The sequence below is a fragment of the Delphinus delphis genome, chromosome 8, assembly GCF_949987515.2.
Source record: "Delphinus delphis chromosome 8, mDelDel1.2, whole genome shotgun sequence".
In the NCBI taxonomy this organism is placed as follows: domain Eukaryota; kingdom Metazoa; phylum Chordata; class Mammalia; order Artiodactyla; family Delphinidae; genus Delphinus; species Delphinus delphis.
Window position 1 is genome coordinate 17,161,636 of NC_082690.1, and position 27,350 is coordinate 17,188,985.

The window sequence follows — 27,350 nt, forward strand, 5'->3', positions numbered from 1 at the left end:
TAGGAACATTTTATTGGCATATCAATCTGCTGTAATCATTGCTGGCGTGGTTGGTGGAGTTAGTCATCTGGATAGGCCCTAATGGGCCAGGTAAGTGACCCTTGTTCTGGTCACACAGCTCTAAAGAGGTTGTCCTTGGGGCAGATGTGTTAGCTTGGGGAGGCGAAGGTGATAAAGGAGAACTGTGTCCACATTGTCACTAGCAGCCACATTGTTATACTGAGACTGAGGCCATTCACCCAGGTCAGATGAGGTAGTCCACAGCACACATCCACAGAAACCCACCTGCAGAACTGTCTGGACTCATGTATGGAGTGGACTTCAAGGGAGGCAGCTGTGTTTTCTGAAGGTCTGACATGAACCCTCATTCAGTATTTCCATCTGCACTTGTGGCCCCCACCACCACCCCTCAGCATATGGAAGCTGACAACTCCTATTTTAATCATTCTTCCATTTATTACTGACTGTACTTACACTTTCCTGTGTTAGACTTTAAAATCTTATTTCACTTACCCAAGTATCCTCCTGTCAATCTGAACTTCCTGACATGCTAATACAGTTGCCAGTCTTTGAACCCCTTCACGCGTACCACCAAAAATTCTTGGCTCTATAAACACAATTTAAATTCTACTGCTGGTTTTAAAGTGGGAAACAAGATGGCCAGATAATGCGCTTTAAATAAATTCTAATAATTCCATGGCCACGTGGAGGATGGACTCGAAAGGGAGTATATTGATTGCAGAGACTGAAGGAAGCTGTTGCCTTTGGTCCAGGTGAGAAGACTGTGACTTCATTCCCAGGACTTTCAACTGAAAAGAAACTAGGGATGTATCTGCAATGAACTCAGTGAATCACAATCTAGAGCTAAAAAGACACCCCGGTTTGAATGAGTAGTGGTTAAGAGCAAGGACTTCGAAGTCAGGTAAAGCTGGGTTCAAATCCCAGCTCAACCATTTATATTACATGACTCATCTTTGACAAGACAGCAAACTTCTCCAGGTCTCCCAGCCAACAGTAAAGTGGAAATGCACCTACCTAAATTGCTTAGGTGGTTAATATATGGGAAATGTTATCCTGAAGCTTTTCTCCCTAGATGACACAGGAACTCAGAATACTCCAGTTAATTTGAGGCACTTAAGTTCAAGCTGGCGGTTAACAGTAGAAAGAAATATTCCAAAATGTAAAAAAGAACTGGTGATTATTAGCATGAGGAATGGAGAAACTATAGAAATTGGGACAATTAACGTGAATAAAATTCTAAAGATTTGAAATTAGGAAAAAGGGTCAAGAGGTCAATTTAATGACTTAATTCTCTTTTTAACTACCAGATACTATTAACAAATCTGAAACATTTCACTTGACAATATTTCCACGTATCTACTTAGGATTCCTTCTATCTGCTCATCCTACCCTGCCATTCTGCACCCCCAAGGAGATAAGTGATGAGGGTCAGCTTGGTACATTCAGCTCCACAGAAAAGCAGCAGGATGATCTAAGTATCCAATTTGCCTGTGATAAGGCAGGAAAAAAAAAAATCCCTTCTCTCTTCATGGGAATTCAAACTATGATAAAGGAGACAGAAAGACAGTAAGTTTGAGTGAAATCTTTACATTTATATTGAAATATGCACTAAAACAGAATGAGTTCTACTAGTCAATGAAATTTTGCCAAAGCGGAATCACAAACTTCCGTTGGGGAGGTCCAGTCTACTAGCAGCAGTGATCCCCAAGCAGGAACACCAAGGAGAAGCCTGGGAGACCCCACCCCAAAAAACCTCCTTTCAAGGGATCCCAACTCACTTCTCCCACATGCACCCACACAGATTTAGGAGCACAGTCATGCTCCTCATTTTCTTATATCTTTAGTTTCTTCTTCGCTGCAATAAATATAAAATTGGCAATGCTCATATACCACAGCACAGACAATATTTCAGGCGTTAGCATACAACTGTAAACAGTGACTAGGTTAAAAAAAATAAAAAAGATAAAAGAAAGTTGAACATTATTTTTAAACGACGACAAAATTCCTAAGAGCAGGGCATGAGCTACTCAAGATTTGTTTTGTTGCGTTAAGGTTTTTGACAAAAAATTCAGGTTTAGACAGATGTCCAAATAGACTCAAGGTGGTAGCCAAACCACTGCCCATGGCAGTCTAGAATATGTGGCAGCAAAACAACATGCCCTAGATCACCCTTGGCAGTACATCTTCAACCTGCCACATTCAAGATGGGACTGCAGAAATCTTTATTGTGCCATCACCAGCTGCCATCTAGTGCAGTGGGAATGGGTGGGCAAAGGAATGGAAGTTTGCTGGGAGACAAATAGAATTAACACCTCTGCTGGCTGCCTGGAAAGTTGGCCCCTTAATCACAAGGACAACTAGGACATTTCACTTGGACAGTGCATTAAACTTCATATATGTGTGTGTATATATTTCTCCTATATATATATATATATATATATATATATATATATATGAAATCCAAAGATTAAGCATTAAGTTCTGTCACTGCAACAAACGGGTGTCAATCAAAGAAAAACAGAAGAACATTTTTTGCCTAAAGCAGTGCAAAGAAAGCTGGCAAGAAATGAAAGTGGACTCAGTATCTGCACATTAGCAATGGGGCAGACTTTTATTTAAAAGGCTAGTGGTTCAAATACTATTGCTCAAATAGCTCTGGTAAATATAAAATGTAGTTAACATCCAAGGTTTATACACAGAAGCAAAGGAGCTGAAGGCCAATTCACAAAGGGATATTTGATCCTTAGTCAAGAGAGAAGCTAAAAGCACATGCTGCAGGAGTAACCTAATGGGGTTTGTTTGGACCATACTCCTTCCCTCTGACAACAGAAAAGACCTGGATAGGAAACTGTCTTTTCACACACAAAATTGTGGCTTAATTAAATCTCCTCCCTAGAACTATACCTCAGCTAAGAAAAAAAAAATCTGTCTTGAAAAACTCAAGAACCTGGGCTACTAAAAATAAAAAGGAAAATTTAATATAGTAAACAAGTTTAGTAAACACCACATATATTTTCAGTTGTTAATGAAGACATGATACATTCAGGAAAGTTTTTGTTTTTTTTAAAGACAAAAAAACCAAAAAACAAAATTCCCAGAAAAAGCCTCGAGGAGGAAAAAAAAAAAAAATCGCCCAAGTTCTATCCCTTTCAGTTAGAAGCGGCTCTTAGCACAAACCACAAATCCCCCTCCAACACACAAAAGCAATGCCATGTGCCTTGCAAGCAGAGTAAGAAACATATGCCTTAGTTACTGAACTTGAACGTTAAGCAGAATCATTGCAGAGCACATTTTGATCGGTTACTTCAATATCCACCTGGTCCAGTTTAAAGTATTTGTTTGTAAATCCAGTTTGTACATATTCCATAGGTATATTAAACAATAAACCACCTGTTGTCCTATTATTTTTTGTCCTATTATTTTTTAAATGGCAGTTCTTGTAGCTCAACAAACCATTAAGATTATAAAGAGCTCTCTTGAAAGAAATTCTCAGATGAAGATCAATTGAGAAATCCTGAAGGTTAAACGAAGTTCTTTTTTACTAGTTCTTTTTTTACTAAAACAGTGGGATCAAGCAGAATATCTATTCGGAAGAGCAGTTTCAACATTTCCCCATGAGAAGAGGCCAAATTTTTCTGGACTAATAATAATTTAAAAACTAAGCCAATAAAAATAAAATAAAATATACACCTTAAAATACTACAAAACTTGAAATAAAGTCAGGGCTTATGGAGTGGGAAACAGAGTTCTGGGTTTTTTTTCTCCCCAAAAGAAGGAAAACTGTAACAGGTTCTAAGGGAAAAACAAAACAAAACAAACCAGAACTCTGAATATGGATAGCACTACACAGACTCTATAGCACAGACCACCACACAAGAATGAATTACATATCAGTAATATCATCATGAGAGTAACTGGCTGGGGATTTATACTTCCAGCAACAGAGCTCCTAGGTCAAAAACGTGTTAAAAGCTTGTAATGTTAACAAGGACCCCTCCCACCAAAAAAAAGAGGGGATGAGGGGGAATAGAGGAAAGGCTGCATGCATGGGTCTATTACAGACGTGATATTCAGCAGCATAAAAATAATACCCTCCATTGAGTCCCCCAAATGGGGCAAAACCTATTTTCCACTGCTAAGCATGGGAAAGGTTAACAGAGTGGAATAAATTCACCTGTAACCATAGCATCTCCCATACTTGAATGACAAGCACGTTCAATCTGATGTTATATGTTGCTATAACATTGAGAATACGTATGAGTAAAGCAAAATAAAAAACAAAAGGCTAAATTATGAACTTTAAAAACTGGAAAAACATCTGTTTTAAAGCCAAGAAGGTGTTATTCTAATTATTATTATATATGACATAATCCATAGAAAGAAAGGCCAAGGAAAGAATCTTCATTTTGTTCAGTACTTAGGCTTGATGTTGTCCTAGGAAAAACAGTGATAAGTCAATGAATGTGTCACACATATAACTAAAAAGTCCCCTTCTGGTTTCCAATGAATTTAAACAACCATCTTCCTTGGCTAATTTTTCTCCTGTGTCAAACAAACCTTCTATGTACAGGACCAGTTTAAATCCCTCCTCCCCTTCAAACACTAGATATGAACATCCAGGAACATTCTACAATGCAAAGTGCCTTAAGAAAGAGAAGGATTCTGTAGTGCCAGTGATATAACTGATCTGAGGAAGCTGGGACGCTATTAACACTGATGGGAGCCAGTCAGGCAATGGTGGTTTGTTTTTCCTCAGGTGTTTCCTCCAACAATTGCATGATCAGTTCATGGAGGGGTTTGCAGATCTTTGCGTAGCCCCCTCCTGTGAGATGCAGAAAATCAAACATGTCGTGGCAGGAGATGGCACCGTCCGAGTGCACGAAGCCCCCATCTGTATCCAGGAGCTGAACATTGGCAAGCTTCGGCAGGGAAACCTTGAGGAGCTGGTTCACCTTGGCATTCTTTTGCCTCAAAGGGTTGGGCTTCTCACCTCGAGGTAACAAACCCTGGGGAAGAGCAGAGAAGAATATAAGATGAGAAGACTCACTGTTTTTTCCTACTTACTTGTGATTTCAAATATCCCTGGAACTCTCCATCTAGCACTTGTTATACCTTTGATTTCTGAAACACTGTCTTAATGAAAGTTCTCTGACTATCCCTCCTAGGTTTCTTCCTGAGCTCCTCCTCCTCCTCCTGTCCCTTAACTGCTGGTATTCTTCAGGGTTTTGTCCTTGGCCCAGTACTCTCTACACCCTACACACTTTAGCCCAGATCTCTTCCTGGAGCTTCAGAACTGTGTATTTGAATGCTCCTGAGGCACACCCAACTTAACACGTCCAAAAACCCATTCATCATCTCCCCCATAGACTATGTTCCTTCTACATTCTCTGTGTCAACTGACCTTCCAACATCCCTGAGTCTCTCATCCCATGTACCTTATCTATTCATCATTAAATCACTCAGCTTTTACATCCTAAGCATTTTTCCAATCCATTCTTTTTTCTGACTATAGACACTGCTATGGCTAGGGAACTTAACCAATATTCACCTCAATTAATGTAAAATCTCCTGACTAGTCTTCCTACCTCCAGTGGTATTACCCTTTCAATTTATCCTCCATACAGTCCACCACATAGCTAGAATAATCTAGCTCAAATACACATCTATTCATTAATGCCACATGGAACCTACACTAGAACACACGAGAAATGGAGTTGGAACAAATGCTGTCTTGATGAATCAGAGCCACATAATATCTGGTAGTATAAAACAGAGATGTGTTCTAAATTCATTTTTAACTTATTTGTTAATGATCTAATATAATTTTCAGATAAATCAGATGTCTGTCCTTCTACTATAGTAAATAAAAGCCAGCTCTTATATGGCAAGTGCAAGGTTTTATCATCTCAAACTAGAAATGGCCTTTATACAGATAACTGATCCAATTATAAAACTGTCAGAAATCCCCAACCTTTTAGTTGGTTTATAGCTAATGATGCCCACACAGCCAAGTTATTGTTATTTAGGCAAAAATGTTGTCACCTGTTTCTCCTACAGGGTATGATAAGAGGTCTTATTTCATAAAAACGGGTTTTCTGTAGGCGTTCTACTAAAAGAATCAAAAAAATTTTTATGCCCAAAGCGTTATTCACGTCTGCTTTAAATTTTTTCAGCAAAACGCTGGACCTCGATTATTAACTTACTGTGTGACCGTAAAGTTCCAAAGAGAACTACAGAGAATTATGAATATGCTACCCCAATCCATCTCCTTTCATCCTTGTCAAGTGCAGACAAGGTCAATGCTAAACCCTAGTTTATATAACTGTTAAAAGTATAAGGCTATGAATCTAATAGTTAACAAAGAAAATCAGCCCTCAGCGCTGGCACATCAAAGCTTGGTTGAGATATAATGAGCAACCAGGAAGGATGGCCAGTGACCAATAAATACATGTTATTCTGACTTTCAAAGAATACCATAGTAATTAAAGCCATAAAAAAGGATTAAGCCTCAAGAGCAGGGCGCCATACCTATTGGGATTGTCAAGCAAGGATAAGAAAAATAGCTGATATACTTGCATAACATTTTCCTTAATAAATGAGTATCAAGGGTATGCCATGTGATTTTTTTCTCTATAATAACTGATAATTGTTAAAACATTATTTTAAAGGAGACAAAATACACTCCTAATTCCTTTACCATGTAACAACTATTTTATTTCCTTTTCCAATTTGCATATTTACTTTCAAGCAATTCTAAATATAATATACATACCGTTTAGTATTCGGACTGTTCACTTAAATACATCATAAATTCTGTTTTCACACAGTCCTCCTAATTGTCATATGATTAGTGCTATTATAGTCAATGACTTGTGCAATCATTCCCCCATGGGGTTGATTATTTAGGTTATTTCCAATGTTTTAGTATTGTAGATAACACCACCATATATCAAATTCAAAAGTCTGGTTGAAACAAAGAATATTTATGGAGGATTTATTCAGCAACATTCATGCAACAAATATGTCCTAAGCAACTACAATGTACCACCCACTGTACTTAAGAGATGGACTCTTAACCACAATGTAGTCTTTTCTGGAATAATGTAGGATATAAATAAATACATAAATTAATTAAATACCATGTAATAAAAAAATAAGACCTGGCTCCCAGAACCCTGTCCTAAGATAATATCCAAACTCCTAACATGGGACCTGGCTGTGGCCTCTAACTATCCCAGACTTGAACTTTATTCCAATGATAACCCTAAAATTCTTCTAGCACCCTCCTTCACTCACCCAACAAACACATACATGTATAAGCCTTTGATCATTTCCTTCCTTTCTTCCTCCCTCCCTTTCTCTCTCTCTCATTCTTCTCTGTAATACCTTCTCTTCTTTCATTTCTCTATTTGTCTGGAAACCAATGAATTCTTTAAAGCTAAACTCAGATGTCAATTTTTATGTCTAAAATATACCCTGTTCTCTCCTTAGCATACAGTATAATAATTCTGTTTATATTGCTGTGTCCATCCACCAGCTCCTTGAGAGGAACCGCCTTACTCATTTTTGTATGCTCGGGACCTAGGATAGTGCCTTGTACATCGTGATTCTCGCATGTTTGTTGAATAAATGACTACCTTATTAACACTATATCTCATTGAAGAACTGAATACACGTCAGATTTCTCAAAAACATACATTTTTAGCTAGGTTAAGAATATCTACAGGTAAACTTTAACACTGAAATAGACAGCTGTTTATCCCTGAGACCATGAAGACAATGCTTTAATTCTACAAAGGGTAGCATTTCCTGTTAGTGGTAAGACTATGAAGAACCCATTTTCTTCCTGATGGAATCTCTGATATCTTAAAGAATTCAGAGATTCTGATAAATACACCACCTTTACCATATTAACCATGGAACAAAACAACACATCTAGGCTAATCCAAACTCAGGTCTAATAAAAAGAGACTCAGGAACTAGGAAAAGTCTCATATGCAACTTAAAAAATTATCAGAAGATAGTCAAGGCGAAAAAAAAAAAAAATTAAGGCAACCTGAGGCAACAAAGAGGATTTCCACTTCTAAACAAGGATGAGCAGAAAAAAGATGACCCCACAGCTGTTCTAGGAAATGAGACCAATAAGACGATGGGACATATCAGAGAAGAGCTTCTAGGGAGCTTGATAAACTGCTTCCAACCTAAAGATTCTCTATGTTCATGAGTGATCACATTTCTAAAAAGACCCCCCACCTTACCTAATGATATCAAGGTCTCCACCCACCCAAAGACCACATACCAATACAATGATTTTGGCCTGTGGCTGCCTTGTGTTGATAAGTTGTACGATGGCCTCGATTCCACCTGCTACTTCTTCTGCTGTATTTTCATGGTTGTTTGTTCCTACCCAGACAACAATGACCTATAATTGAGGGAAGGAAGAAAAAGAGAAAAAAGATAAATACTCAGGAATGTCCACTAGTTAGTTGAAAATCTTATTTCAAAAATCAAAGAAGGAGGGGCTTCCCTGGTGGCACATTGGTTGAGAATCCGCCTGCCAATGCGGGGGACACGGGTTCGAGCCCTGGTCTGGGAAGATCCCACATGCCACGGAGCAACTAAGGCCGTGCACCACAACTACTGAGCCTGCGCTCTAGAGCCTGTGAGCCACAACTACTGAAGCCCGCGTGCCTAAGAGCCTGTGCTCTGCAACAAGAGAAACCACCGCAATGAGAAGCCCGTGCACCGCAACAAAGAGTAGCCCCCGCTTGCCGCAACTAGAGAAAGCCCAGGCGCGGCAACGAAGACCCAACACAGCCAAAAATAAATAAATAAAATAAATTTTTTAAAAAATCAAAGAAGGAAAGATGAACTTCTCAAATGGTATTGGTAACTTCAACAGGGCAGCCATCTTAAAACATTATTAATGTATGCCTCATATACATCAGGATAAATTCCAAACAGAAAAACACTTAAGTGGGAAAACTGTACTAGGAAAAGATGAGAAAATTATTTTATGTGCAGTTGGAAGCTAATCTCTTAAGATCCAGAAACTATACAAAAAAGATAATAAATTCAACTGTATAAAAATAAAACCACTGCAAGTCAAAAAAGAAAAAAAAAAGAGAGTGAAATCTAAGAAACATGGGGGAAAATACTTGCGACATCATAAGACTCCCTTAGTTAAAGTACCTTCTAGAAAAAATAAAAATAAAAGTACCCAAGGGAGTGTAGTGGGTATAAATACACAGTTCTACTCAAGGAAAAGAGTCAGTGGGGTGGAGGCTGGATATAGTTTTTAAAAGTTTTTCTCTTCAAAAAAATAATTTTATAAGGTGGCTATCACCTAGAGACACACACCTTCCTATGTAACCCAAAGTAATTTCCACCTGTCACAAAAGAAAGGAATATGCATGAGTTTTTCTGTTAGAAAGGCAAAAATAAAATACTTTCAACTACAGCAACTGTTATCAATGGCTCAGCTTTGTTTCCTTTTTGTTGTTTGGGTTGAAAAAATTTATATGCAGTGTGTCAACTCAGGATGTTGATAATGCTATAAGGCACTGGGCAAATGTTTGGGCTGAACATTTGTTCACATCTGCTTCAAATTTTCTTCAGAAGAACTTGGAGGCTTTGATTACCAATCTGTTTATATGTTTAAATGGATCCAAAATTACTTCCTCAAGTGAATCATAGCTCTGCTCCCACGGCCCACCTCTGAGCACTTTCCCCCTCATACTGCCTCAGGTAACAGAATAGCATACCTTATTAGCATCAAATCCCTTCCTACAGCAGAAGATATTTATAACAAGTACAAACCAAGCAAGCAATACACTGATTCTTAATTAAGCATGTATCCCTTTGGAATGTTCTTAAACAATATCATTTAACTTAAAGGAGCAGGAAGCAAAGAACAACAGTGAAATAACGCTTTAAAGAAGCAATTTTTTTTTACTACCAGTGTCTGACAATTTAACTATCTGCAAAAGACTCAAGATAAGGATATTCTTAAAAAAATAATAATAATAAGTTTCATTTCACCTTAGGTTTAATATTCTCCAGTTCTCCATTCTTTAGTCTCCATAAAACATGTCTTGTTGTATCTCCCCCAATTCCAAAATTCAGTGCATGAAGTGGGGAAAAAAGCTCTCGCCATATCTGAAAAGAGAAAAACTTGATTTATTTAAGCTGAAATTAGTGGGAAATAAAATCCCTCAATTGCAATGTGTTGTGAGGCATCTGAAATAAGTTTCCCTTTTCTGTATTCAAATGTATCACTGCAAGTGGTATGCTACCAACTGCTGAAAGGGCTTTGAAGATGCCATTGTGTAACTCAGTTTTCAGTACAGCTTTAGATCTCAGCTCAAGACTTGAGTCACAGCTCAACCTGATGCCACTTAGGTACCAACATTTATAATTAAGCTGCCAACTCAATAAACTCTCCTTTTCCTTTATTCAACCATTTAAAGGAATAGGGTGAAGTAGAAACATGAGATGAAAAAATTTAGAGTGCTTGAGCCAAAAAGATATAAAGCTATCTTTTCTTTTAAATTTCCCTTGGGAGAATGCCTAACCTCAAAAAGATTCAAAACAGTTCACTACAAAAATATATAAAATATAAAAATGGTAAAACACAATAAGAACTGAGAATCATGACTAAGACAAACATAAATGAGCAAATACAAATAAGAAAATAGTAAAATACAAATCATGACTAGGACAAATATAAACAAACAAATATAATGTGAAGCTTCTTGGAAGCCAAGGCAAAAAAGGGAGCTTATTTATAAATAATGTTGTATTTTTTCCTTTGTCTCATCATGCTTGATGGCACAAAGAATCCGATCAGGTAGGTCTGATTTCCCTTCTACTCTGAACTAGAGTGGAATGAATGCAAGTCTGTTATCAATGAATGTGTTGACATGAGCAGCCAAGGACCACCCTCACCCCTGCACCTCACCTCATACTGCTGCATCAACTGCACCATGGAGTCCCCCACAAACAGGACATCCGGCTCTTTGTCTTTGCAGTCCAGGACAAATCTGTTGTGCTGGTGTGAAGAAGAAAGAACAATCAGAAACTGGCATTTTCCCCTGTGAGATTTCTTGGCCTAGACAGAACAGTTGTCCAACCAGTTACTCTGTTGTTAAACATTCTATTTGGTCTGTCCCTAAAGCTGATTCCTCTCAATCTGCTATTAACTCCTGGGCCCTTCTGAAAACGAGAACAGAAAAATGCGTTCATGTTTTTTTAAAAGCTTACCTTTCCTCCAACTCTTTTAAAGAAAATTTCAGATATACTTAAAGCTGATGTAATACAATGAACACCTGTATACACTCACTTACATTCAACAATAACATTTTCCCACATTTGCTTTATCTGTGTGTTTGCTGAATCATTTGAGAGTAAGCTGCAAACATTGTGATTCTTCACCTTTAAATATTCCGCATGCATCTCCTAAGCATAAGGACAGTCTCCTATAAAACCATAGAACTATTATCACATCTAAGAAAATAAACAATAATCCCATAAAATCTAACGTTTAATCTTCACAATTGTTCCAAAAGTATCATATGTATCTATTTTTTGAACTAGGATCCAATCAAAAGGCATGCATTTCATTTGAATGATTTTAATATGGCCTTTGAAAATGTCTGCTAACCTCTAAATGTGAGATGTTGGCAAACTGGGACTCAGGCTTTTTCAGTCTAATTCAAGTTTCTAAGCAAGGGTGACCTAGGCCTGGTATGCTTCTCTTTGCTCTTAAGGCATAAGACACCTTTAAAAAGATTTTACCCATTGATGCTAAACTGAAGGACATAGTTTCAATTTTTTTTTTTTTTTCGCGGTATGTGGGCCTCTCACTGCTGTGGCCTCTCCCGTTGCGGAGCACAGGCTACGGACGTGCAGGCTCAGTGGCCATGGCTCACGGGCCCAGCCGCTCCGCGGCATGTGGGATCTTCCCGGACCAGGGCACGAACCCGTGTCCCCTGCATCGGCAGGCGGACTCTCAACCACTGCGCCACCAGGGAAGCCCTTCAATTTTTATATTCATCCCTGAAACAAATTAACATGATGGTTTAGCAGGTCTCTAACCCAGTTCTATGGAAAGGTCTGAATACTGTTTCTTTTTCTCAAACTCTACATTCAATTATGCTTCCCCTAGGAATTAATTAAGATGGAGTTACTATTTAAGTATTTCTGCTGATAATACAAGTGCAGATGACACTGTGGTGAAACTGAGATATTTCACTGCTATTGGTGAAAATACAAAAGTATTTCTGGAAATAATTTGACAACTGATTAAGACATCTCTTTTACAGTGACAGGATTTGGGATAACATTTACTTTTCTCTTGGGTCCATGTCTTGTGTAAACAATTTTTTAAAATTACTATTGTTTCAATAAGTATTTTTAAACTGAAGGGATAAGATGAGCAAGAATAAGGCTTTAGCTAGTTTTATTGAGTAGGTGCTCTTTCACGTCACGTCGTCTCTCTACTGTGTATGCTAAAGTGCCAACTACCTCTCAATACCAACAGAACAGCTTATGTTTAAAGAATGTCATGGAATTTAAGCTCTGCTGTTCTAAAGGTTTAAGTACTCTAAATTTTCTTTTTAAGTATGAAAGTAGTTGCAATGAGCTTGGAAAAACAAAGAAGATAAAAGCAAAACATCTATAATCCTACCATTTTAACCCAGTACCTATTAACGTTTTAGGGTTTTTTCTCTCATTATTTTTTCACATCCCCCCGCAACACAGTTGAAACGTATGTATATATCTCCTTAAGGCACAATAGCTTTGGGGACAGAAAAACCTATGTTCGAAGTCTAGCTTATTTACTTTCTAGTGCAGTGACCTTAAGCAAGTACATAACCCCGAGTTTTGTTTTACACATCTGCTGGCAACTCTGTTTTTAGAGTTGTGAAGATGAGAGTTGTATAAAAGGGGCCCAGCTTCTGGCTGCCACCCAGTAGGTACTCAATAAAGAGCACACATTATAACTGCATTAACATTATATTAGAAATATTTTTCTATGTAGCTACATGATTTTCATAACTATAATTATTTTAAAAAATTTTATCGTGTAATTTTTTAAAAAAATCTTCATTTATTTATTTATTTGGCAGCGCCACACAGCTTGCGGGATCTGAGTTCCCCAACCGGGACTGAACCCGGGCCCTCGGCAGTGAGAGCATGGACTCCTAACCACCGGACCACCAGGGAATTCCCTATAACCGTAATTTTTTTTTTTGCGGTACGCGGGCCTCTCACTGCTGTGGCCTCTCCCGTTGTGGAGCACAGGCTCCGGATGCGCAGGCTCAGCGGCCATGGCTCACGGGCCCAGCAGCTCCACGGCATGTGGGATCTTCCCGGACCGGGGCACGAACCCGCGTCCCCTGCATCGGCAGGCGGACTCTCAACCACTGCGCCACCAGGGAAGCCCATAACCATAATTTTTAACACCACTTAATATCCTACTGGATGCATCCAGTGGCACATTCATTTTTTTTTAGCTCTTTATCCTAATGACAGATTTGCCAGAAGCCTCCTATTGACTGAGATGAAGAAACTTACACACACACACACATTTTCTTTTACAGGCTGGGAATTTTTAGGGCAAAGGGGATTAACACTTTCACGGATCTTGGATATACTTCCAAATTACTAACAAAATGGCTACTGGCTATATCTATTCTGACGCCAGCAATGTATCAGAACTCATTTTACTATACTTGCACCTGCACGGGTTATTAATATTTTTCTCTCCCTCCTTTCTTTTCCCATTGTTTTAATCTGTACTTTTTGGAAACAAAAAGTTAAAGCTCCTGTCATGCTCACTGAGACACTTATCTAGTATATTTGAGGATATTTTTATTGATAATACAACAGTATCAGTGCTTCATCTGTAATATTTACTGAAAATATTTCTGTCAGTCTGCTGCTAAGCCTTCTTTAGGTGGTTAATGTTTTGATACGAATTGTTATTAAATTTGTCTACGGTCAAGTCTTTTAATATCACCCTTAAAAAAAACTTACGATTACGGAAAATATCAAGGAAATACAGGAAAGCAGAGCGAATAACACAATGGATCTCTGTGTATCCATTACCAGATACAGCAATCATCTAACTTACGGTCACTATTATTTCAACATTCCAGAAACTATTGCCCCACCCCATTCTTAGATTATTTTGAAGCAAACTGAGGATATAACATTTCATATATAAATATTTCAACATGTAGCTCTTAAAAGATTAAAAATATATATAACCACAATACCAGTTCTATCCTCTAAAATTAACAGGAATCCTTTAATATCAACAAATAACTAGTGAGTGTTCAAATTCAATGTCACAAAATTTTATTTTATGATTTTTTAAAATCAGAATCTGGACAATTTGTCTCTTAAATCCCTTTTAATCTATAGGCTCCCCCTCCCTCTGCCACCACCTCCCAAACTTCTTTTTTAAGGAATATGACTGTCTGACCTATAGACTCTCCCATAGTCTGGATTTTGTTGACTGCATTCCTGTGGTGGTGGTGGACATGTTCATCTGTTCTAGGTACTTCTTGATATGTGGTACTTAAGTCTAGAATAGGGATGAATATTTTAGCAATACTCCGTGAGTAGTATTGAGTATCACTTCAATACTTGTTTTAATCATGACTGCTTTTCTTTTAATGTTTCGTTTCTAAATAATTTATCTACAGAAGAACTGAAAAGATTGTAGAGGATCTGCATATACCCCAACTCAGCTTCTTTCAATGTTAGCATCTTTTATTTTTTTATTAAAAACAGAATTTTCAGGTGTAAGGATTTTTAAAAAAATTTTATTTACTTTTTATTTATTTCTTTTTGGCTGCGTTGGATCTTTATTGTTGTGCGTGGGCTTTCTCTCGTTGCAGTGAGTGAGGACTAAACTTCGCCGTGGTGCTTGGGCTTCCCATTGCAGTGGCTTCTCTTGTTGGGGAGCACGGGCTCTAGGCGCACAGGCTTCATTAGTTGTAGCATGCAGGCTCAGTAGTTGTAGCTCGCAGGCTCTAGAGAACAGGCTCAGTAGTTGTGGCGCACGGGCTTAGATGCTCCGCAGCATGTGGGATCTTCCCGGACCAGGGCTTGAACCTGTGTCCCCCGTATTGGCAGGCAGATTCTTAACTACTGCACCACCAGGGAAGCCCTCAATGTTAGCATCTTATATAAGCATGGTACATTTGTCAAACCTAAGAAATTAACATTAGGGAATACTATCAACTAAAATAAAGTTCATTCAGATCTCACTAATTTTTCCACTAATGCCCATTTCCTGAATCAATCAGGATATATCACATTGCATTTAATCTGTATATCTCCTTTAACTCTTCCGATATGGGACAGTCTCTTGGTCTTTCCTTGTCTTTCATGACCTGACACATTTAGTTGCGGTAAGGTGTTCTGTAGACAGTCCCTCAATTAGGGTCTGTCTGATGTTTTCCCATGAATAGGCTGAGGTTATGGATTTTTGGGGAAGACTACCACAGAGGTGATGTGCCCTTGTTGTATCATATCAGGGAACATGACTTATTACTGGTGATGTTAATACTGATCATTTGGGTAAGGTGGTGTTTGCCAGTTTTCTCCACCATCAAGTTATTTTCCCTTCCATACTCTATATGTTAGAAACAAGACACTAAATTCAGCTCCACCTCCTGCAGGGAGGGGTCTCAAAAAATATGTGGGCGTACCTTAAAACCACCAAAGTAATTTACAGGGAGATACTCTAAGGCTAGGCAAATATACCATTTCTCCTTAAAGTTGTGTCCACTAATGTTAGTATTCATCAATGGATCATGCCTACAGTAATTATTACTGCAGTGTTCTATCCATGATTTTCTTTTCCCTCCTTACTTCTACATTTATTAATTAAAATTATTCTGTAAGGAAGATTTAGCCCTTCTCCCCTATTTATTTATTCATCCACTCATTTATTTATAGCAGAATGCATTAATGAACACTTATTTTATTCTTTCAGTTATAAACCAATAATACCATCATTTGTCACACTGCTCAAAATGTTCAACTTTGCACTCTGGGAGCTCTTTCAGGTCTTTTAGGTGGTCAAACTTATCATCAATGAGACAAACCAATACCACATGTATTCTATGTGATGCACCGGGGACCCATCACTTCAGTGATATTCCTGCCGTCCATCTTTTTTTCTCTTTTTCTTTTTTGAGTAGTTTCTTGCTTTCTTGCACTAGAAGATGCTCTAGGTCCATATTTTTATTTTCTTTGCTCCAGCTATAGAATCAATCATTTCTCTAAGGAGCCCTGGTTCCTTTCATTGGAGAACTGTATTTAAAAACCAAGATCTGGGTATATAATATATTTTAATATAAGTTAGTCCTTCCATACTATACAAGTTTTTAAAAAAATTTAAATATTCGTATCTGTTTTTCTTCCATTTGACTAATTTTTTCCCAGTCAGTGCTAATCATTTTAAGTCTTCTAATTTATGCCAGAAACAACAAAGGCATCTGGTTTTAGTTACTACTTTTAGTAAATTTATAAATGACCTAAATGCCCATCAATGAGATAAAAGACAACCCACTGTGGTATTTTCATATAAAATAATTGAATACTACTTAAAGAGAAAAAAATGAATAAACTACAGCTATATTTTTAATATGTATGATTACTGCAGAAAAAAATACATTCAGAAAGATACTATTTACCATTTAAAAACGTGCAAAAAGGGACTTCCTTGGTGGCGCAGTGCTTAAGGATCCACCTGCCAATGCAGGGGACACGGGTTTGAGCCCTGGTCTGGGAAGACCCCACATGCCGCGGAGCAACTAAGCCCATGCGCCACAACCACTGAGCCTGCGCTCTAGAGCCCTCAAGCCACACCTACTGAGCCTGTGTGTCACAACTACTGAAGCCTGTGCGCCTAGAGCCCGCGCTCTGCAACGAGAAGCCACAATGAGAAGAAGCCCGCACACTGCAACGAAGAGTAGCCCCCGCTCACCGCAACTAGAGAAAGCCCGCATGCAGCAATGAAGACCCAACACAGCCAAATATAAATTAATTAATTAATTAATTTAAAAAAGTGCAAAAATACTAACTATATTGTTTAGAGATTATATATGTAGTATGTAAATACATGAAATTACTGGCTTGGGGGTGGGGAGGTAGGAAAGAGAAAGAAATGTGATCAGTGAGGGGTATACAGGGAACAGCAATTCTTTTAGCAATGTTTTATTTTTTTAGGATGAGTAGCAAATACACAGATGCTCAAAATATTTCATAATACTTTTTTAAAGATATAAACAAATGAGGAAGATTAAGAAAGAATAATCACATAATTGATCCATAGGAGAACAGTCAAAATAAAAAACTACCACTCGGGGGCTTCCCTGGTGGCACAGTGGTTGAGAGTCCACCTGCCAACGCAGGGGACACGGGTTCGTGCCCCGGTCTGGGAGGATCCCACATGCCGCAGAGCGGCTGGGCCCATGAGCCATGGCCGCTGAGCCTGCGCGTCCGGAGCCTGTGCTCCGCAACCGGAGAGGCCACAACAGTGAGAGGCCCACGTACTGCAAAAACACCAACCACTCAAAATAAGCTAGTTGAAAGACTGATTTTTAAGTCTGAGATGACCAAAACAGAAAGAGAATACAACTATGAAGAGTATAAAGAGAATCACTAAATACTAAAACAGGAAACTCTGGGGACTTAAAATCATATTGAACTTGTTAGTTCAAAAGGTAATATGGTTGGAAACAGATAAAGGTTAAATATAGTTATTGTAAAGGATAACAGTTATTAAAAGCAAGCTACAAATACTGAAAAAAAAAATAAAGTGCTAAAAAAAAACAATGGGACATACTGAGAGGGCAAAGGGGCCAGAGCTTGAAGGGATTCCCACTTGCTAAACTTTGGACAATGAGTTTCAAAATTACAGTGGATTGTAACCCACTTGACTAAAATAAGAACCTGTGAGACCATATTATAACGAAACAGAATTGGTTTAGGCCAACACCATCTTAACCAAGTGATCAAAGCTACTATCATCAATGAGACAAATCAACATCACATGCCTTCTATGTGATGCACTGAAGACATCACTTCCCTGATACTCCTGCCAAAAATGTATGTGAATCTTGATTATGAGAAAAGAGAGGGACATTCCACAAAATAAATGCCCTATACTATTCCAAATGGTCAAGGTCATGAAAAACAAAGGCTAAGAAATGTTTCTGATTAAAGGAGAATGAAGAGAAACGACAACCAAATGCAATGTGTGATCCTAGACTGGGAAGAAAATTGATATAAAGAACACTACTGGGGCTTCCCTGGTGGCGCAGTGGCTGAGAGTCCGCCTGCCGATGCAGGGGACACGGGTTCATGCCCCGGTCTGGGAGGATCCCACATGCCACGGAGCAGCTGGGCCCATGAGCCGTGGCCGCTGAGCCTGCACGTCCGGAGCCTGTGCTCCGCAACGGGAGAGGCCACAACAGTGAGAGGCCCACGTACCACAAAAAAAAAAGAAAAAAGAAAAAAAGAACACTACTGGGACAACTACAGATATCTGAATATGGTTTTTGGATTAGGTAACAGTATAATGTTAGTGTTAAATTTCCTGATTTTAATAACTGTATTGTAGTTATGTAAGAAAAGGTTCTTGTTCTCAGAAAACACACTCAAATATTTAGGGGTAAAGGGGCATTGTGATGACTGCAACATACTTTCAAATGATTCAGAAAAAACTGTAAGTTGGTAAATAGTACAAACAGATACAGACAGAATGATTAGGCAGATGTGGCAAAATGTTAACAAGTGGCAAGTCTAGAGAAGGATATAGGAAGTTGCTTCTAAAGTGTTTGTAATATTTGTATAATTTTGAAATTACTTCAAAATTTAAAAAAGCTTAAAGAAAGAATACTGTAGAGACACTGTCATCTATTAAAATTAACAGTACACAATGCCCATGCTCTCAAAATATTCCTCAGTTCCAACATCACATGGTGATTAGGAATGACATCTCTAACATTAGATTTTTATTTACAGTAATCAATTCTTGTTGACCATTAAAAACACCCCATTGTAGCTCTGGTCAAAAGACTCGAAAAATTTAAGAGACTCATCTATGTGAATAACGCATGTGCACCCCCTTTTACCTGAGACATCCATCTGTCATCTCCTTGAATATCTTCCGCTGCATGTGGAATGGCTGCTGGGTTTGAGTCTCCTTGGCTCATTCTACACCTGCGGAAAAAATGTCTATGTTATGTTTTGTTCACTGACAGGAATGTTTCTTTGTTACCACTTACTTAAATATTACATGTCAGGTTTTAAACAGTAAGAATTAAATAAATTCCATTGGGTTTTGCCTAGAAACGATGCAACTGGAGTTTATTTTCAGCAGAGACGAGGTCCAGGACATGACTGTCTAAGTCCCATAAATATCTAGTACTACTAAACTTCCAGACAGGTTTGAATATCATTCAGGAACAATGCATTACATCAGTATATATCTTACACCTATATTAATTTTTCATAAATACATGTTATTGTAAGAAACAAATGACAAGAAATTAAACCCTTCAAGTTCAATGACATCTACATTAGAGCCTTTTAGGCTGCTAGAGTTACACACTTAAGAATTAGTACAGCACCGATTAGAATCCAGTGATCACTAAAATCACACAAATACCTGTACTACAGATGATGACAAAACTAGTCATGGGCTTTGGCAGTGGTTTTTTCATTTTTATTATTTATTATTTTTTTAATTTTTTTATGTTTTTTGGCAGTGCTCCGCAGCCTGCTGGATCGAGTTCCATGACCAGGGGTCAAACCCCTGTCCCCTGCAGTGGGAGCGCAGGAGAGTGTTAATAACCACTAGCCCACTAGGGAAGTCCCTGGAATTGGTTTTCTACAAATTTTACTAGGTATTTTTATTTTTGACAGGTATCCACTAAAAAAAAATTTGATTAATGATGACCTAAATATGGCATCTGATAGTGGAGAAGAAGGAGTAAGTGAAATTCAGGAATATTAGAAATGCTAATCTTCTAGAAAGACAAGTAAGAAACCAGACTGTTTTCAACCAATTCTGGACAATACATACTAGAGACATCAGGCTCAAGAGGTTACTTGGAAAATGCAAAGGATGATGAAAGAGAAAAAGCTGGGGTTTTGTGGCTTATAGAAAAAAAGGCTGTACTCTCTATTTCCTTCCTTTGCCATCCTCAAATACAACTAAACTTTCTCAGAAGGAGTTATAGCCTTTTAATAAGTATTCACTGAGTAAACGAAACACCCTGGATTACCAAGGTAGTAGTTTTTGAGGATCACAAAGTAACAAGCCCTAAACATGAAAGCAAATCTTCATGAAAAATAAATTACAGAAGGAAACAATTTTAACACTAATTATGCAAATAAATTCGATCAGTTCCAAATGACACTAGGTCTAAAAAAAATTGGGCTCAGGGTTAAGCCTATACCTGACTAAAGATGTAAAATATCATTCACAACCTGTGTATATTTCTTTAGATTACTAAAATTTGCAACTATCAGAAAACAATAGCTACCTATGAAGGACTATCTACTCTATGCTTTATACATACCACCTCCGATCCTCACAAAAGTACTGCAAAATGAAGAAAACGAGGATCAGATAATTTAGGTACTTTGTTCAGTGACTGAAATGAGGTTTGTCTGACCCCAATTACGTCACATCTGACCCACTGATCACAAACCAGTTCACGCTGACTCCCTAAAGGGGACCTATATCTAACCATTTCACCCAAAAGACTTATGACTTACACCACACGGAGCTAAAAACATCAATGTAAAATGCAAGAATCGGGAAGAACTGCAAGATGAACCTATATAGTTCCAATCAGACTATGATCTGTTTGGAGTTTCACTGTCTAAAAAAAGTGAGGAAAAATCAGAAGATACATAAAAGAAAACAAAAAAAGGATTACAGGGTTAAAACAAATAGCCACACAGAAACTTTTTGTTTTTAGCCAATAAAACATTCTAAATCTTCTATATAAAAGTTTCTTGGGGGGTCTACGTTCAATTCTTGATTCAAGTCTGGCTATTCAGGTTAAATCTGATATGGCACTTAATACTCACTTTAATTTTAGTAAGTAACTTTCTTCCCCGCTGATCAAAAAGCTCTATTGTCCTTAAGACCAACAAGGAGCAACTTTTCCCATTTTCTGTATTTCAAAATTAGATATATAATGTAAAGAAATACAGCAACAAAACAGCTCCTTTTTCCACTCACTAATTGAAAAAGTCTATTTCCTAACTTTTAAAATAGATTTTAAAAACCCAACCATTCCTCATTTATTTTCCCACCTGGAGAAACTCTTAACATGCTAGGTATTTTTGAGGCAAAAGTTAACTGACGCAGGGTTAACTGAGCGATCACTACTAAAAACGAGAAAAATAATCTGTCCCCCTCTCACTGTGTGATTATGTAACTGAAACCATTTTTCCTGGGGATTGTTAAAAGAACAAGGATGACAAAACTGTACATATGAGGTGCCTCCATAATAAAATGTATCCAAATTCATCCCTCACCACTTAAACACACAATGCAGGCACTCCAACTACATTTCAGTTCTTGGAACACCAGGTTCAGATTTTGTTGAAAAACTTAAGAATTCTGAGAAACCAGAGGGTGTTTCAAGGAAAGGAGCCAAGATGGTGAGAAATTAAAAAACCTGTCATATCAGAAATAGTTGAACGAAACAGGTATGTTTATAACCTGTAGAAAAACTGTGGGGAAGAGGAAATAACGGGACAAATAGCCGTCAAAGTATTTGAAGATTACTAGGAAGGGACTTTAGGCCTATTCTGCATGTCCCCAAATAGGAAGACAAGGCCAGCAGATACAATGTACAGTGAGACAAATTTATAACAAACAGAACTGCAAATGACATGACCTGTCTCTCAAGGCAGATTCCTCCCAGGGGCTGCAGAAACTAGGTGAACACCTACTAGAAAAGCATAAAGTGAACTAAAGCATATGAGTAAAGACTGGTCCAGATTAGTGGGATTCAAACATTTTTTAATGTTTTAGAATCTTTTTGAAATGTTCCTCAATATATGTACATTTATAAATCAGATGTGAATTGCTGTTTACCTGTGTATTAAATATTTGTAATTTTTTTCCTTTTCTACATAAAAAAAATGAATGTAAAGAGAGGTTCTAAATATTTTCCTATATTCCAATGGATCTCCTTATGCATCCCAGGGCAGCACACATACTCGACTTTCAAGACCAGTGGTCTATATAAACTATAAGATCTCTTTAGATCTCTGATTCAATTTACAGACATGGATTTTTAGAGTTTCTCCAACAGGTAAACAACTGATCAAAAAATAATAACTGCAATAAAGATTTATTGAGAACTTACTATTTACAAGACACTGTGCTAGGAGCTTTGTTATTTAAATAAAAACTGAAGCTCAGGGAGATTTAAGGAAACTGCTCCATGATAGGGAGAGCTGGGATTTGAACTCAGGGTGATATACTACCCTCCAAAACCTATTACTCTTGAGCAAAGGGCATTAGGCTCTATATAGGAAAGACTGTATGAAACAATGATAAATTCTAATTTACTAAGTCAATTCACTTATATATCCTATTACTACTACCCAAATTTAATGGCATTCTGATACCCTTAGCAAAACACTTTCATCTCAGTCCTAAATTTTGTCATGAGCAAAATGAAAAAGCTATAGGGACAGAGAAACTGAGGAACAAAATGTCACCTACCTAAAGTCACTAGGCAGGTAAAACTGAGAGAATTTAGCACAATATTCCCAATTAGCTAGTCTTTTTCTTCTTTAACAATGAATACAAGGTCATCCTCCTTCCTCCTCTGAGCAAAATTTGTTTCTTTGTGCCTTCAGACACTTGGATTTTGGATTATTTTGCCAAATCAAAATCTTACAATACAAAGGAGTTTTCAGTTTTACCTGTGCCTATAGCTTGGTAACATTTTTAAACTGCTGTTAAAAAAAAAAAACAAAAACTGAGGGGCAAACCCATGTAATCTCCTCTTTAAGAACCAAACTAGGGGGACTTCTCTGACAATCCAGTGGTTAACACTCTGCGCAGGGGGCGTGGGTTCGATCCCTGGTCAGGCAACTAAGATCCCACATGCCATGTGGTGCGGCCAAAGGATTAAAAAAAAAAGAAAGAAAGAAAAAAGAAAGAACCAAGCTGGGGACTATGCATTTAGGGGATTCAAATAATTCGGGAGTTAGATAAAAAAAAACTGTGTACTGTTTATAATAAAAATGAAGAATCAAATCAGGAGCCATCCAGAGAACAGCCTGTGGTGGGTCACAAAAATCTGAGTGATTTGGGGTTTCCTGCCTCACGTAGAGAGCGATATTGTGGCACAGAAGTATTCAGAATGCTGTAATTAGTAACAACAGAAAAAGTAGCAACAGAGAGGGATTTGACTCCCATCTCACCTCACTGGTTCATAATAATCGCCTCTGTGCAGCAAGTCATTAACTTCTGAGGTCACAAACAGCATGTTCAGTTAGAAAAACCCAAAAGAATGGAGATAAAGGTCAGAAGAAATTAATTTATCAGGAGACATACTCTTCCAGGGAAGCTTTAACTGTCCATTAAAATGAGTTCTCTGGGAAGATGAGGAGTAAGTGACTTGCACAGCATTTCCCAATTTTCCTACATTTTCTGTCTTCTCTACTTAACTCCGACTATGACAGTCTTAACACCAGAATTTCCAAATGCTTATACCACCGTGGTGTAGTGTGTGTCTAATCAAAAACCAGTTCCAACAACAAAGAATTATAAATACTCAAGCTGAGCTGTATGTTTCTTTAGTTTAACCAGGAAACAGATGGAGGGGGAAAGTTGCACTAAGAATTAAAAGATTCAGAATGTTTCCACTCTGACCTCAGACTCTTCATTTTGTTTCAGATGGAGCTGGCAGGGTTATTCTAAAGGCGAAGGCAGGCCTCATCCCTAGTACCCTGCCTCAGTGGGCTGGTGGATGGGTCCCCGGGTTCCAGCACAATCAGAATTTATTATCAAATGCCCAAGTCAACACATTAAAGCACAATGATTTCATACTCCTCCCCTGCTCCCGCACAAGGAGGCAACCTTTATATCAGAACGATGTGCCCAGGAGAAGAATCCAAAGACACAGGCATATCCAAGGCAAAGGCGTATTCTGATGCTCAAGGGGACAATACCCCTTGTTTTCTCCATACCTTTACCACTCCCCCAAAATGAACCCCCCCCATTTAAAGCTGTACGAAATGAGGCCTTAGGGTGGGTCCAGGTGGTCTTCCCTTTCTCCATGGGTAAGCTCTAAAAAGAGGCCAAAGCTTCATGTGTTTGGTTTTCTTAAGGTTTGTATACACATTATGAAAAGCAACGCTGGCCTGGGAGGTATGGAAATAGTGAGTCACCGTGCAACGGGCACATCTCAAACCTGAAGGCCAGAAGATCCTGATCTGGTACATGGACATGGACCAGGTAAAAAGCACCTAAGAAAACCTGTCCATTGGCAGGTTTAGCTAGTTGGTTGACCTTGGGCAAATCACCAGCCTCGCTGGGCCTCATCCCTAAAATGAGGTGCTGGACTGGACAGTCCCCTAAGAAATAAGCCCTTCTGAGTCGTGACAGCCTATGGATTTTTGAATATATTAGAGAAGATAACGGAGAAGTTTCTGACGGGTGGCAAAAAGTGCTCCGTCAAAATAACAGTAACTGGTCTGAGCCCGCGCCAACGGCCTCTCAGACAGAGGAAAGGGGAAAAAAGGGTCAGAGGTTCAACCTCGGGGAGGAGGGAAAGGCAACAGCCGAGACCCGAGGCAGAAGCGTGGCTGGAAATGGGGCTGGCGGCGGCGAGCCCCGGGCCGCGGTAGCGGGGGATTCAGGGCGGCCTGCTCCGGGGGTCGGGCTGGGCCGGATCGGGCCGGGCGGCGCGCCCCGCCACGGTGCTCGGCCGCGGGAAGAGGCGGGGCGGCTGGGCGGCCGGGCGGCCAAGGAGGCGGCAGGTTTGGGGGTGGGGTACTGGGGAAAGGCTCCGAGGGAGGCGGCGAGCGGCCTGGAGGTGCGGGGGGCAGGGAGGGCAGCCAGGGAAGCCACGCCGGGCCAGCCGAGAAGGGGCGAGCGCGGGAGGCACCCCAAGGGTCGGGGGGGAGGGGTGGCGCGGGGGAGGGGCCGGCAGGGTGGGGGAGGGGAGGTCGCGGGCCTCTCACAATAACAAATCGCAGCCTCTTCCAACCCCCACCTCTAAGCCACCGGTCCCCCGAGTCCCGGACTGCACTCACTCAGGCACAGGGTCCGTGCGGGCCCCAAGCGGCTGCGGCGTCGGCGGGTGGCGCGTCTGTCGCTCGCTCAGTCCCGGCAGCCCCGCTCCGGCGCGTCCCTCCTCCGGCCTCAGCACCCGCTGCAGCTCCCCCACTTCCGGTTCCCCTGCCACTCAGGCAAATGGCTTCCGGAAGTCCCGCCCCATCCTGCCAGGCCTTGGCTTAGCTCGCCTCTCCTCACTTTCTTTCTGCAGGAGCTCGCTGCCGGCGCCCAGGTGTCCTGACACGCCCCGCAAGGTTCCACGCTTTGTTCTCTATCCTGCCCTCGTTTTGCATGTAGTCTGCGTGACTTGGGCCTCTATCTTTCCTACGGCTGCATCCCTCAGTCCTGCGTTCATGTCACCGTAGTGTGGAGATGGCATTCGGGACAATGTGCTGTGACCTCGCACTGACGCCATTCCCTTCCCACCCCGCCAACCTGGCTTCCTCCTCCACCCCATGGAGTAAACCAGATTGCTGCCAGTGGGAGGGAAATAGGGCCCCAAGGTTAATGAGGCAGTCCCTTACATTTATGGGTGGAATTTCTGTTTATGATGAATGTATGGATTTTGGATGACCACCTCTTAAGGTGATACTATAGGGGGATGGAGAGACAGTCTTTTCCTTAGAGATCCATCCAGTTTCGGGGAAGACATATATATATATATATATATATATATATATATATATATATATATATATACACATACAGTTAATATTAAAAAGATGATTGCTAAATCCTATATAAATGCGGAATCTATAACAGAGAGGAGGGGCAAAAGATGTACGCAGGCTATGAAAACGTTTGGTGGAGCAGGGCCCTGAGCTGGCCCTTTAAAAATGGATAGGATTCGTTAAGACCCTTGTCTGAATTGGTAGAGCCTTCCAGAGTTCTGAAAATGATCAGGGGGGTCGGTTTTGCAGACAAAACCCGTTAAGAATTACTGTGAAAACCTGGAAGCCTAAAGTTTTAAGATATGTCAAATTATTTTTCAGGTGACCTGTACTGTCAAATAGTACTACATTTATCAGACGTATATAATCCAAAATAATTTGTCCACCTATAAAACGCTAATTTACCTCGGAATTCTCGTGCAGATGTTCACACAATTTATGGCACACCAGCAGGTAAATGTTTGTTGCTTTAAATGTTTTATCAAAAAGAATTTGTGTTTGGGGAACTCAAATGATGCAGCTTGAATTAGTCTCCAGGGATAAATCCATAGGATCCTGAATTTCTTCAGTTTTAACACTCAACACACTTTAATGTAATTACTACTTCAATACACTGTCTTCCCTGCTATACTCTAAGCTCTGAGGGAGCAGAGACCTTGTTGTGTGGATTCCCAGCACCTGGCATGCTGCCTGATGCATAGCAGACACTCATTAAGTATTGCTCAACCAGGAATGAATGATCAAGCGTTGAATTTGTGCCTATGTGGAACCTATGACCTATCTTTATACTTACTTGTTTTCAACTTTTTAATTAATAAACATAAACAAGGGAAGTGTGCCCCAGGGAACACTAGAGCTGGTTAAATTAGCCTCTGCTAATATTTGAATACCTCTGTGGCTCAGGCAGTTTTTAGTGTTTTGGCAAAATCTGAATGTCACCGAACCCTGAAATTTATTGATGTTGTCTCCTAATATGTCTGTTTTAGCTTTCTAAATATTTCATTTATACAATGCAGGCGGTAGAGTGGAAAGGACCCTAAACTAAGCTTCAGGGCACCCTGGGTTCTTCTCTGAAGGCTATTGCTCACTTTACTTCTTTGAGCCTTTGTTTCTTAATGTGTAAGGTGAAAGGGATGGACTAGGTCATTGCTGAGGTTCTTTTTAGCTCTAAGCCTCCACTATCCCCTCAGTTCCTTGCAGGAACGTAATTCTGGGGCATACAACGCTATCTCACTCCTCACTTCCCACACACAACCTCCCCTTCCCCTGGGCCCCATTCAGGGTCTGTGTTTTCCATACAGTTTTCCATA

The 27,350-nt window shown here is 39.5% G+C and overlaps 1 protein-coding gene and 1 pseudogene across 1 annotated transcript; one reads left to right on the forward strand and one right to left on the reverse strand.

Moving 5' to 3' along the window:
* Nucleotides 1–25,473, reverse strand: PAFAH1B2 (platelet activating factor acetylhydrolase 1b catalytic subunit 2). Its single transcript, XM_060017901.1, has 6 exons — nt 25,348–25,473; nt 19,182–19,269; nt 10,982–11,071; nt 10,063–10,179; nt 8,321–8,443; nt 1–5,027 (listed from the first exon to the last, which is right to left on the reverse strand). The coding sequence occupies exons 2-6, from the start codon at nt 19,260–19,262 to the stop codon at nt 4,749–4,751; spliced, it is 690 nt and encodes a 229-aa protein (XP_059873884.1). The 5' UTR covers nt 19,263–19,269; nt 25,348–25,473; the 3' UTR covers nt 1–4,748.
* Nucleotides 23,451–25,975, forward strand: LOC132429364 (uncharacterized; annotated as a pseudogene).
* Nucleotides 25,976–27,350: the final 1,375 nt, after the last annotated feature.